The sequence below is a fragment of the Pollachius pollachius genome, assembly GCF_949987615.1.
Source record: "Pollachius pollachius genome assembly, chromosome: 5".
Taxonomy (NCBI): domain Eukaryota; kingdom Metazoa; phylum Chordata; class Actinopteri; order Gadiformes; family Gadidae; genus Pollachius; species Pollachius pollachius.
The window spans coordinates 1,218,748-1,233,267 of record NC_136938.1 but is presented as its reverse complement, the minus strand read 5'-3'; the positions used below and the strand labels follow the sequence as shown (position 1 = coordinate 1,233,267).

The following is a 14,520-nucleotide window of genomic DNA, read 5'->3' as shown; positions in this document are numbered from 1 at the left end:
TGGCCTCATCTTAAATAAAACCTAAACGCAAATGTAATGTTGATACCTCAGCGTTGTGCTTGTGTCTGACCCTTGGTGTGACCTTTGACCCCAGACCCTGATATCCGGAGCTGTCGTGGAGCAGCTGGACTTCCTCCGTGTCAACGAGGCAGAGTAAGACGTCCTCTTTATACCGACAGAAAGCACTAAAATGTATATCCTTTACTAATGAAGTGTGTGTGTGTGTGTGTGTGTGTGTGTGTATGTGTGTGTGTGTGTGTGTGCGGGTGCGTTCGCATTCCCAGGATCCCTGAGTTCCAGGCCCTGGAGGAGCTGGCTCTGCCCAAACACTCGAAGGTGAAGCGGCAGTCGAGCACGCCCAACGCCTCGGACCTGGAACAGCAGCCCGAGGTCGACGTCCACGAGTGGAGCCATCGGCCCACCCACGAGATCCTGCTCAAGTTCCACGTGAGCCAGGACCCTAACCCTAAAGGACCCTCACCCTAGAGGACCCTAACCCTAACCCTAGAGGACCCTCACCCTAGAGCAGGGGTTCCCAAACTTTTCAACCCGCGACCCCCAAAATAACGGTGCCAGAGACTGGCGACCCCCACTATCCCCGGACGTAACTGAAAAAATAAATTAAAATGTGCGCACAGGCCATACGCACTAGGCCTATCCAAACAAGGGCTTAACAACAACACAAAAGAACAGAGCTGCCTGATATGATTTTACATATAGAAATTTACTGTTTGATAAAAAGCAGAATACCTCAGTCAAAATAATATCCATGTAACATTAGTGCACAGTATTGCTGTCATGTGCAAACTTAACTTTGAAACATTACTTTCATTTCCATTTGAACAGAAGAATATCTCAGTCAGGGTAATATCCACAAACTGTTGTAAACATATGTACATTGTTGCTGACAGCTATGTTTCAGCGTTAATCTCATCTAATGAGATGGATGCGCAGAGAGCGTTTTTTCGCACAGGTATGTGGAGCCAAACGGTGTCAGTACGTCCATCGCGGCCTTGGACAGCTGTGGATATTACCTCTCGACTGAAATCCAGAACTCAGCAAGCGTCTTGGAATTAAAATCTGTCTTTAAAGTGCGGTCACATGACAGCTCAATCAGTGTGTCCTCCATGCCGGCTGACAGATGACTTGCGGTGGTTACAGTGAATGGTGATTTTATCCAGTCATATTGTTCCGGAGCCGTTTCCTCAGGGAAATACTTGTCAAAGTGTTCCAGGAGGGCTTGAAGGTGGGTAGTTATAGACGTCTTCACAATGTGAACACTTTTCTTCCATGAATTCGTCCAGCTCATTAAACATGTCAATCCTGCCCATTTCAACTCGCGCAGTCCAGCGATCCACTTTTCTCTTGAATGCGCGGATTTTATCACTCATTGACGCAATGCTTGTGTTTTCACCTTGCAATGACAGGTTAAGTCCATTCAGTCTGTCAAAAATGCAAGACAGATACGCCTTGTTAACCAGTCAGGGTCAGTCAGGTGGTCAGCGAGCTGGGACCCATGCTCCATCAGAAATAAGCGCACCTCGTCCCGCAGCTCAAACAGGCGGCTGAGAACATTTCCCCGTGAAAGCCATCTGACTTCTGTGTGGAACAGCAGGCCCTCGTGCTGCGATCCCAGTTCGTTGCAGAGAGTGGCAAACAGCCTGGTGTTGAGTGGACGCGATTTAATGTGGTTGACAATTTTTATTGCAGTCTCAAGAACACTTTTCAGCTCTGGGCCGAGCGTTTTACTCGCAAGAGCCTCTCTGTGGATAATACAGTGCGTGAATTTTATGTGGGGCGACACTTGTAAGAATCTTGCTTTAAGTCCTTTCTTTTTCCCCAGCATTGCTGCAGCACCGTCTGTACACACACTGATGCATTCATCCCAAGACAGACCCTCTTCTTTCAGTTTGTTGTCAAGTTTTGTGAAAATGTCCTCGCCTGTGCATGTTCCCTCCAGCGGGGCGCAAAATAGCAGGTCTTCGTTAAGTTTTCCATCAAAACTATATCTAACGAAAACAAGCAGCTGGGCACAATTTGATACATCCGTGGATTTGTCTAACTGTAAAGCATATTTCCCTTTCTTCACTCTGTCAATCAGCTGACTCTTTATTTCCTGGGCCATATCGGTGATGCGCCGGGAAATGGTCCCGTCAGACAGCGGCACTGATTCCAGCTCACGGGGCAGTTTATGCATTGCGCGACTCATAGCGATGGCAGCTGGTTTTATTAGTGTTTCCCCGATTGTGTGTGGCTTTTTTGCCTGTGCAATTAAATATGCCACCTCATATGAAGCCCTTTGAGCTTTGGTTGGGATTGTTGTTTGGTTAATTAGGATTTTCTTTTGGCCTTGCAACTCTTTCTCCTTTCTGCGGAAAAAATCTAGCGGTTTAGCGGCAAGAGAGGGGTGCTTAGTTTTCATGTGTCTGAGCATTTTTACAGGCTTTAGGCTCTCATGTGCAAGCACCTCTGTACACACTACACATTGGGGTGTTGTATTTCGTTGACAACGACGCATGTGAAACCATACTGTAAATATCCCTCTCGATACTTGCGACACTTGGAGGAAGGCTGATCCGACTGCTTATGGACCCCCTTATGGCGGGCACCTCTTCCCGCGCCAGAGGTGGATGGCCAAGGCGATTCTCCGCTCTCCTCTGCTACCCTCTCCGCTGGTTTCTCTGCCTCCTCCGCTGACCTCTCTACCCTCTCCGCTAGCTTCTCTGCCCTATCCGCTAGCTTCTCTGCCTCCTCCGCTGGCTTTTCTGCCTCCTCCGCTGACCCCTCTGCCCTCTCCGCTAGCTTCTCTGCCTCCTCCGCTGGCCTCTCTGCCTCCTCCGCTGGCCTCTCTGTCTTTTCTTTGCTCGGTATTAACCAACATTTCATTTTGAAAAATCATCAAAAAATCATCAATGAGCTAGTTCAGAGAAAATCTACTGGTCCGCTTTGTGATGTTTACTGTGGAGCCGTAAAGTGACCTGACACCTGCAAATGATGCTATCGTTAATCTGTCGCAATCACCTCAGGAGGAAAATCGGTCGTTTTATTTTAATTTTAACTACCATGTTTCATAATTTTGACAACTATGGCTGAATCTTTCTGTATTTTATTTTTTCCAAATTTATATTATTTTTTTTTTATAATTTTTTTTATTATTTGATTCATGGAAATCATTCCGCGACCCACCCCTCGGCGTCCCGCGACCCCCACTTTGGGAACCCCTGCCCTAGAGGACCCTAACCCTAACCCTAGAGGACCCTCACCCTAGAGGACCCTAACCCTAACCCTAGAGGACCCTCACCCTAGAGGACCCTAACCCTAACCCTAGAGGACCCTAACCCTAACCCTAGAGGACCCTCACCCTAGAGGACCCTAACCCTAACCCTAGAGGACCCTCACCCTAGAGGACCCTAACCCTAACCCTAGAGGACCCTCACCCTAGAGGACCCTAACCCTAACCCTAGAGGACCCTCACCCTAGAGGACCCTAACCCTAACCCTAGAGGACCCTCACCCTAGAGGACCCTAACCCTAACCCTAGAGGACCCTCACCCTAGAGGACCCTAACCCTAACCCTAGAGGACCCTCACCCTAGAGGACCCTAACCCTAACCCTAGAGGACCCTCACCCTAGAGGACCCTAACCCTAACCCTAGAGGACCCTCACCCTAGAGCAGTGTTTGTCAACCTTTTTTGTGCCACGGCACACTTCAGACAAGTAAAACATCCCATGGCACACCAACATGTTATCAAACGCGAAATTTATTTAAATTAATAAAATAAAATACAGTAGCCTTTGCATTTATTGTTCAAACACTCAAAGACTTAAAACTCACTCAGTGTGAAATCTGGGCCTGTTTAGATGCACATAAACGAGGTATCCTGGCAGAAATTGATGAGAGGCACACAGTGTTGGGCAAGTTACTTCAAAAGAGTAATGCATTATTTATTACTTGTTACTGTCATTTCAAAGTAATTAGTTACATTACAATATTACTGTCTTTGAGTTGTAAGGCATTACACTACTTGTACATTACTTTTGCATTACTTTCACCAAAATAACATGAAATGTGGATTTGGTGTTCTCAATAGATCTTCTTGTGTTCAATGCATCTCATTACACAGCAGGAGGTGATGTGGTATGGCCTAATGACTGAGCTAGGCTTAAGGCTAACAAAAGAACAATATAATGGTCACAGTTATGGAACATGGTGCAATACATTTATAATAGAAATACTTTAACTTTAGGTATTCATATTGAAATCATTAGAGCTAGAGCCTACTAGGGTAGATTGGAAAAAATAAAAAAACATTGAGCCCCCTTTCTGGTTTGTCTAGGATGAAGTAGAGTGGTTGTCACCGAAATTTTGACTATTGGTCTTTCTCGGGTATTTGGCTCATTTCGAATCGCCCCTGCCTGCTTCACAATGACTGGCTATTCACAAAACTGTCCATAAAACAACCCTAAACGTTTGTTTTCAGAAATGTCCAACTCACCAGCCGCGTTTACATGGACACTTCTGATCCGATTAGATTCATAATTGGAATAGATCTATTCCTATCATGCAATCCGAATGTACTGTTTATATGGCATTTACAAAAGTGGTAAGCGTACGTTCGTATGTATCTCACACACAACCGTTATGTTGGTCTGGACTTATATGATATATGTAAGGGATAATGTTGTACAGAACACCGGTCATTATCGGGAAAATAAACCCGACAGGGCGAACCGGACCCCGACGCAAAGCGGAGGTGTCTTGCTTCGCCCTGAAGGGTATTATCTCCGATAATGATCGGCGAGGTTCTATACATTATTCCGCTTATTACACGGCTCCTTGTTAAAACGAAACAATATCTTCACACGGTGTGTCTTTTTACAATTACCATTCGTAATGTTGATCAGCAGAGAAATAGTCTGCCAAAGACATTGACGTCGCTTAGCAACCGGACACGCTGGGGTTGATAAGTTACCAGACTACTTGCGGAGTGATAAGAAAGACGTGAATCAGGCAAAAAAATCCACTTTCATGACAGCGGTCAAGTTCGGTGTGCATAAAAGTACTGACGGAGTGGACCAATTGCGAACTACTGCAGCTGCTCTAAGTTAAAAAGTGGCAGCACCCACCCGAAAACTAATCGGAATAAGTGTTTACATGTCGATTATATTTTTCCAAATCAAGTATCGTAGCAATATACAGTTTCTGTCGTGTTTCACTTGGCATTTTGTAAATCCATTGATTTTGGTTGTAAGACTCATTGCTCCTTGACCGGAAACGGAAAGGCGGGCTGGCTGTAGTCTTTTCGCTCCGTTCTAGCCCTGCTGTTGATACGGAGAACCGAGCGAAAAGACTCCAACCAGCCCCCCTGGACTCTGCTGCTGCCGCGATCTTCTCCTCTAGCAGTAAGAGGAAGAAACATTTGCGCAAATTTAATTTCGGGTTTAAAATGCATTGTATCGCGCGTTACTGAGATTTGTACCGAGTAAAATATTACCTTCTTTTTTTTGTAATGCCTTACGTTACAGCGTTACAGCAAAAAGTAATGCATTACAGTAATGCATTCCTTTTAACGCGTTACTCCCAACACTGGAGGCACACGCGTAGTTCCTCATCAATTGATCGCAGACGTTCTCTGTTTTTAGTCTTACTTGCAGTTAGACTTGAAAAGCCAAGCTCGCAGAGGTATGTTGTGGAGAAAGGGAGCAATGTTGAGATAGCCTTGTTTGCCACGATTGGGTATTCTTTGGCAGCAGTCAACCAAAAACTATCCAGCTCTAGGTCTGCATGGAGCAGTTTTAATGTGCGATCTTCTTTCAGTTCAATTAGTTGTTCTTGCTCCTGCAAAGTCAAATTTGTGTCTTTATCAACCACAGACCTATATGGGTCCCTGACCCAGGCAAATGAGATGGTGTTGGCTGAGGGAAAATAAAAGGATATCTTGTCTTCAAGTGTTTTCAGGTGTTTTTGATCAATTCGCACAAGGCTGAAGGGTTGACCTGTTCTTGCCATTTTTGGGCGAGGGGGAACATTTCGAGAGTGTTACCCCTTTCCAAATGCTGTCGCCAGAGGGAGATCCTTGAACGGAATCTGTTTATTTTGTCCGTGCTTGAAAGAAGGTTTTCATCTCGACCTTGCATTCGCTCATTGAGTTCATTCAGATATGCAAACGTATCTGCCATGTATGCAAGCCGCGCACACCATTCATCACTTGCAAGCAGCTTTGCGTCATCGAACCTCTTCTCTTCAGTCAAAAATATTTTTAATTCCTCCCTCAATTCGTATACGCGGGCCAAAACTTTTCCCCGGGACAACCACCGGACCTCGGTATGGAGCAATAAGGCCTTATGCTCCGCTCCCATCTCCTCACACAAAATTGCAAACAGTCGGCTTTTCAGGGGTCTAGTTTTAATATAGTTCACCATGCTCACAACTTTATCCAACACACTGGCCAGCTCCGTTGGCAAAGTTTTGGCAACAATTGCTTCGCGATGTAAAAAGCAATGAGTGACTACAACATTAGGGTTCTTCTCTCGAACTCTGCTCACGAAGCCTTTGATGCGCCCGACCCTGGCTGCAGCTCCGTCAGTGCACCCAATTACACAACTCAACCACTGAAGTCCTCCTTGTTCAAGGTACTCTGATGTGACCCGAAAGATTTCCTCTCCTGTGGTTTTATCGGACAGTGCTTTGCAAAAAAGGAAATTCTTGCGGATAGTCTCTCCATCCACAAAGCGCACGTTGGCCATTAGTGGCGCATGGCCACTGATATCTGTGGATTCATCCAGTTGCAAAGCGTATTTCTCACTACAACGTATCTTCTCCAAAACCACACTCTCTATGTCTGCAGACATATCATCAATTCGTCTCGCTATGGTGTTATCTGAGAGGGGGACATTAGCCACTTCTTTCTCTGCATCTGGGCCTAGAATGGCATTGACAATGGCTTTGCAGGCTGGTAATATTACTGTTTCCCCCACAGTGTGTGGCTTTTTTGATTTAGCCACAAGTTCAGCTACTAAATAGCTAGCAATGAGGGCTTTCTCGGACACCTTTGTGGCTTTCCTCATGAAAGTTGCCTGTTTCCCAGTGCTGTCACGCAAACAAACAAAATAGTCCGAAGGCTTATTTTGGAGGGATGGGTGTTTGGTTTGCAGGTGTCGCTTAAGCTTGCTAGGGACCATGGCACTGTTTGATAGCTTCTCCCCACATACTACACACAACGGACACGGTGCAACAGGATCCCCAGTAAAGGAAAAACCAAATGACAGATACGTGTCACTGTACAGCCTTGAGCTCACCGTTTTTGCTTTCTTTTGAACCCTACTTGTGGGCTCATCGACTGGATTGGTTGTGGGGGCACTTTGATCAGGAGTGGGTTCTTTTCTTTTCAAATATTTATCCATGTTTGTGTTGCGTTACTCGCGTGTACATCAATCACTTCATCTGTAATTTATTGTTTGCATATCTGTCAATTAATTGCGCTGCCTACCGCCACCAACAGGCATATGGGAGTATTTACGTTGCATACCACCAACAGCGCGACCACGCACACTCGGCTCAGACTGGCTTACACGGAGTAGACCAATATTTCTTTTTTTTTTAACCAATGAAGTGAATTTGCATCATTTTCACGGCACACCTGTCCATCTCTCACGGCACAGTGGTTGAAAAACACTGCCCTAGAGGACCCTCACCCTAGAGGACCCTAACTCTAGAGGACCCTAACCCTAGAGGACCCTCACCCTAGAGGACCCTAACTCTAGAGGACCCTAACTCTAGAGGACCCTAACCCTAGAGGACCCTCACTCTAGAGGACCCTAACTCTAGAGCAGTGGTCCTCAACGCTTTTTCATGTACCACCTGTGAAATATTTTTTCAGGCAAGTACCCCCTAACCAGCGCAAAAAATAATTATCAATTTAAAGTGCACTCTTTTAGGTTTAGTAAAGATCTGTTTATAGAATGAATTCTTGAACTCAACTGTTCCTTCACAAAAAAAAAAAATATAATGTTCATAAAAATAAATCTTAACTTAATATTGAATAAAAGATTTTCTAATATACACAGGCATATATGTCATCCTTAAATAAAAGAAGAAAGAACATCTTCTTTAAGTATCAAAATAAGACTAGCATCTCAAAGTTAGAAACTCAACACTGAATATTGCATTGTTGCATTGAACTGAGCACTTTTACATTTCAATTTTAGTGAGAATCGGGCTTGTGCTTCACTGAGGATCTTGGTCAGTCTTGGTGTAAGGGAGGCAACTGCTGTGATCAGGCTCTTCTCCAGGTCTGTTTCTTTGCTTTGTTTTGATCACAGCCATTGCAGAGAAGGATACCTCACATAGATATGTGGAGGCAAAGGGTAGTAGCATCTCCAAAGCTTTCTGACCCAGGTCAGGAGGCTCCTGCTTCACACACACCCAAAACTGTGTGAGTGTGGATGTAGCAAACTTCATCTGGAAGCCACGGTCACATGACACTTCCAAGAGTTATTCCTGATAAGTGACAGGAAGCTTGTTTCTGTTTGCTTCAGACAGGAGAAATGGGTTTCTGACCCAATCCAGCTGTGCAGATTTCTCTTCCATCTCAGCAAAGTAGGAATGAAAATGTTGAATCAAGTTGGTCAAATGTTCCACTACAACTGACTTGACTGGAGCTCTGTCCACATCCTCACTAGAAAGAAAATCATCCACTTTAGGAAAGCATGTGAAATTTCCCTGTGCAAAGGCCCAATTCCACAGCTCTGCTTTTTTCAGGAAGCCACACACCTTGTCATACAGGTTTAAAATGCAGGTGCCCTTGCCCTGTAGAGACATATTGAGTTTGTTCAGTTTGCTGAATATATCTTTGAGATAGCACAGCTTTGCCAGCCAGTCTGTGTCCTGGAACAAGGTGGCATGGGGCGAATTGTGCTCCATCAGAAAGGTGTGTACTTCAGATCGTAATTCTCCCTCCCTCGAGTATTCTCCCTCAAGAGAGCCAGCTTACTTCTGTGTGCAGCAGCAGTTGTGTGTGTTCTGCTCCCATATTTGGGAGCAGAACATATCTGGCGAAACAGGCGTGCATTACGTGGCCTTGATTTTATGAAGTTGATCACTTGATGCTGTCGTTTAAAACATCATGTAACACAGGGCTCATTTTCTTGGACGCTAATGCCTCCCTGTATATCACACAGTGAATCTACCTCATGTTGGGGTTTTCCTTTTTAATGCGCGCTATGAGTCCCCTCGTGCTGCCCCTCATTGATGCTTCTGCGTCCTTGCAAATGCTGCTGCAGGATTTCCAGCTGAGGCCATTTTCACAGAAAAAAGTGTTGACAACATCAAAAATATCCTCTCCTGTTGTTTTCCCCTCCAAAGTTTTACAAAATAGTATGTGCTCATAAATGTCGTCAGTATCGACGTACAGTCAGGTCCATAAATATTAGGACATCGACACAATTCTAATCTTTTTGGCTCTATACACCACCACAATGGATTTGAAATGAAACAAACAAGATGTGCTTTAACTGCAGACTTTCAGCTTTAATTTGAGGGTATTTACATCCAAATCAGCTGAACGGTGTAGAAATTACAACAGTTTGTATATGGGCCTCCCATTTTTTAAGGGACCAAAAGTAATGGGACAGTTGGCTGCTCAGCTGTTCCATGGCTTAGTGTGTGTTATTCCCTCATTATCCCATTTACAAGGAGCAGATAAAAGGTCTAGAGTTCATTTCAAGTGTGCTATTTGCATTTGGAATCTGTTGCTGTCAACTCTCAATATGAGATCCAAAGAGCTGTTACTATTAGTGAAGCAAGCCATCATTAGGCTGAAAAATCTGAACAAACCAATCAGAGAGATAGCAAAAACATTAGGTGTGGCCAAATCAACTGTTTGGAACATTCTTAAAAAGAAAGAACGCACCGGTGAGCTCAGCAACACCAAAGAACCGGAAGACCATGGAAAACCATCGGTCATCCACTGTGGTGGATGACTGAAGAATTCTTTCCCTGGTGAAGAAAACACCCTTCACAACAGTTGGCCAGATCAAGAACACTCTCCAGGAGGTAGGTGTATGTGTGTCAAAGTCAACAATCAAGAGAAGACTTCACCAGAGTGAATACACAGGGTTCACCACAAGATGTAAACCATTGGTGAGCCTTAAAAACAGGCAGGCCAGATTAGAGTTTGCCAAACAACATCTAAAAAAGCCTTCACAGTTCTGAAACAACATCCTATGGACAGATGAGACAAAGATCAACTTGTACCAGAGTGATGGGAAGAGAAGAGTATGGAGAAGGAAAGGAACTGCTCATGATCCAAAGTATACCACCTCATCAGTGAAGCATGGTGGTGGTAGTGTCATGGCGTGGGCATGTATGGCTGCCAATGGAACTGGTTCCCTTGTATTTATTGATGGTGTGACTGCTGACAAAAGCAGCAGGATGAATTCTGAAGTGTTTCGGGCAATATTATCTTCTCATATCAAGCCAAATGTTTCAGAACTCATTGGACGGCACTTGTGCACAGTGCAGATGGACAATGACCCGAAGCATACTGCGAAAGCAATCAAATATTTTTTTAAGGCAAAGAAGTGGAATGTTATGCAATGGCCAGGTCAATCACCTGACCTGAATCCGATTGAGCATGCATTTCACTTGCTGAAGACAAAACTGAAGGGAAAATGCCCCAAGAACAAGCAGGAACTGAAGACAGTTGCAGTAGAGGCCTGGCAGAGCATCACCAGGGATGAAACACAGCGTCTGGTGATGTCTATGCGTTCCAGACTTCAGGCTGTAATTGACGGATTTGCAACCAGGTATTAAAAAGTGAAAGTTTGATTCATGGTTGTTAATTTGTCCCATTGCTTTTGGTCCCTTAAAGAGTGGGAGGCACATATACAAATTGTTGTAATTCCTACACCGTTCACCTGATTTGGATGTAAATACCCTCAAATTAAAGCTGAAAGTCTGCAGTTAAAGCACATGTTGTTCGTTTCATTTCAAATCCATTGTGGTGGTGTATAGAGCCAAAAAGATTAGAATTGTGTCGATGTCCCAATGATTATGGACCTGATTGTATCTCACAAAAGCAGAGAGCTGTGCATTCCCACTGACGTCTGTGGACTTATCCAGCTGGAGAGAAAAGAAGTCACCAAGTTTTCCCACAACTTGCTTGACAATGTCTGTTCCCATTAGATCTACTCTGTGGCAAACGGAGTCATTTGACAAAAGCACAGTCTTTAGTTTCTCCGCTGCGCTGTTATCTAGCATCGTCTCAGCCAACACAACAGCAGCTGGAAGGAGCAGGTCTTCACCTATAGTGAACGGTTTCTTTGCTTAAGCTATAAGCAAAGACACACCATAAGAGGCCTCCACGGTTTTGGCTGATGTCTTGGATGCTTTCCGCATCATGTCTTGAGATAACCTGAATTCAGAGAGTTTTTTCTTAAAAAATCAAGAGGCTTACTAACATGACACGGGTGTTTAGTTTGGAAATGACGCTTAAGATGTGCCGGCTTCATGGCGCTGTTAGCTAGTTTCTCCCCACAGAGAAAGTACAGTGCCATGGGTGGGTTGCAGCTTGAGGGCATGAATCCCATGGAAATATATTCCTCTGAATATTGACGGAATTTTACCGGCTGTAATTTTGCCTTCTTTGCCACTTGTCCTTCTGTATTTTCAGTAGCATTACAACTGTGCTTTAACCACGACTCCATCTTTTGAGTTTTCAAGGCAACAGCGACTGACAGTTGATAATATGTGGCGCGTGCCAGGTTCGGTCATAACGTCCTGGTACGGGGGAGACTCTGGGTTTTTAGGGTAATGAAATTGAATAACCTTCTGAAAATAAAATTTGTTTGTGAACTTCAACTTATATTTTATTTGAGTATTTATTAAATAATATTTTTTTGAATTAATGCTATTTTTAAATAGGCTTAAAAATATTTTTTTAAATCTCGCATACCCCCTGGAGTGACTTCAAGTACCCCCAGGGGTACACGTACCCCCATTTGAGAACCACTGCTCTAGAGGACCCTAACCCTAACCGTAGAGGACCCTAACCTTAACCCTAATTGATCAATTGGTTTTGATTGGTGTCATTTTAATAGAGAATCAAGGGATTCTTAAAGCCATAGTGCCCTCATACTGACCTTGTGTGTCCGCTTCCACAGGAGTCAGACTGTCTGGCAAGCAAGGCTCAGCTGGCTGCCATTCTCCTCCGAAGGGAGGGGCCTCACCTGCTGGCCAATGACGGTGAGCCACAATTCTGATAACAAGCCTTCAGCCGAGCTTCCACTCTGGTCATTGGTCGATAATGAGGAGCAATCGCTAAGGCTGCAGGTCATTCTTCAGATCAACCAAACCTGTTTGGTGTCTACACATGGAACTGATTCATGGTTATAAAACAGTTTCTACACATGGAGCTGATACATGGATATGGAACAGTTTCTACACATGGAGCTGATACATGGTTATGGAACAGATTCTACACATGGAGCTGATACATGGTTATGGAACAGTTTCTACACATGGAGCTGATACGTGGTTATAAAATAGTTTCTACACATGGAGCTGATTTAGGCTACCTCCTGAATACGCAGTTTGCAGGCTTTCAGTATGCAGGCTGTTAGTGTGCAGACCAACAGCCACCCAGTCCTTCAGCAGTAGAACGGAGATCAGAGTTCTCTTCATGTGCTCCGTAACATTAAACCAACCTTCTCTTCTGATTACAGAGAACCTGCTGGAAGAGCTGGAGAGGATTTATAGAAGAGCTGGAGCCAGGAAGCTTTGGTCAGCTTTGCCCAACACACACACACACACACACACACACACACACACACACACACACACACACACACACACACACACACACACACACACACACGCACACTGACTCATACACGCACGCGCACACATACTCATACTAATACACACACACACAAACAGACACTCATACACACACACACACACACCGACACACACACATGCAGATGCACACACACACACACACATGCAGACACACGCACACACGCATACACTTACACACACACACACACACACACACACACACACACACACACACACACACACACACACACACACACACACACACACACACACACGCACGCACGCACGCGCGCGCGCGCGCGCGCACACACACACTCACTCAGCATTAGACATATTATAGTGGAAGCAACGTTGTTTTAAGGATATTTTAACAACTCCACAATTCCCTTTTTTAATCTTCCTCTCCTGTCTGTCCTTTATCAAACCATTTCCCTTCCCTGAACCGTAACATAACCGCCACTCAATCTGGCAACCCCAGGCTGGCAGTGCGCCAGGCGGCGGCCACACTACAGAAGTTTGCCAGCTCTATCGCGCCGCACATCACCACTATCCTGGTGCATGGGAAACAGGTACCAGCAGGGAGGGCCTGTCTGCACGCAGCTAACTGTGAGCTCTTAGCTGTTAGCTCTTAGCTTGGCTGGACAACTTCTGCACACCGTCCGGTAGCCTGGACGTTATGGATCGGAAATATTAGCAAAGTACAACGTATTTCCACATATTCTTGAAATGTAAATAAAATGCTTTCTTACTTTTTAGATGGCGTCTCTAAGCCAACATTACACAAATGAGTTAACCTCAGAGTGTTTTCAAGCTTTATCCCTGTTTCCTCAAAGTAATAAAGGCTGGCGTTTCAACTTTGAACTTTATCTAAATGTGAAACTAAGACGAGAGTTCTCGCACACAGCCTTGAGGATCGCCAGGCTAGCTCGGCTAAGCGAGCAGCATTGTCGGATTTGTAAACATAACTTGGTGCTGTTGGCTTAATCTTTATGAACCATTACAGAGCTAGGTTGACCTGTCTCTTATCTTGATCCATTATTCATTCACTGCATGCTTCTGCATTCCGCTGTTTTGGGTTTGTTATAGGATGTCTGACAGACGGCTCAGCGGCTTGTTACTAATGTTCACTGGAATCTGTATATTATGTTGTTGTCATTTATCTGACGCGGGCACACAGGAATAAGCTTAGGGCTCCGTCTGAATCCAAAAGCTTGGGGCTAGCCTCCACCTCTGAAAACACATCAATACAAACTTGATTACTTTCTCATTCCCCTGACATGAGAAGTGGAGCTTGAAATAGGTTCCCCAGTGTGTGAGCATAGTGACGTTCTGATAGGTTCCCCAGTGTGTGAGCATAGTGACGTTCTGATAGGTTCCCCAGTGTGTGAGCATAGTGACGTTCTGATAGGTTCCCCAGTGTGTGAGCGTAGTGACGTTCTGATAGGTTCCCCAGCGTGTGACCATAGTGACGTTCTGATAGGTTCCCCAGCGTGTGAGCATAGTGACGTTCTGATAGGTTCCCCAGTGTGTGAGCATAGTGACGTTCTGATGGGCTCCTTCCGTCTCCTGTCGTCTCCTGTATTCCTCGGCTTAATGCCGCTTTATTTGTGCCGACTCATAATTAAATTACTTTTAATTGATTTCCTTAAGTAACTTCATTTGTCCACGTCCTTCTGACGAGCG

The 14,520-nt window shown here is 44.8% G+C and overlaps 1 protein-coding gene across 2 annotated transcripts in view; it reads left to right on the top strand.

Annotated features, from left to right (window-relative positions):
* The window catches only part of phkb (phosphorylase kinase, beta), a 94,921-nt gene that overhangs the window by 60,575 nt on the left and 19,826 nt on the right, over positions 1–14,520 (top strand). For both annotated transcript variants that reach the window (XM_079737100.1, XM_079737099.1), the window contains 4 exons: positions 95–153; positions 285–447; positions 12,162–12,243; positions 12,723–12,780. In XM_079737100.1, coding sequence (XP_079593226.1) covers positions 95–153; positions 285–447; positions 12,162–12,243; positions 12,723–12,780 — 362 coding nt within the window. The remainder of the gene's footprint in view (positions 1–94; positions 154–284; positions 448–12,161; positions 12,244–12,722; positions 12,781–14,520) is intronic.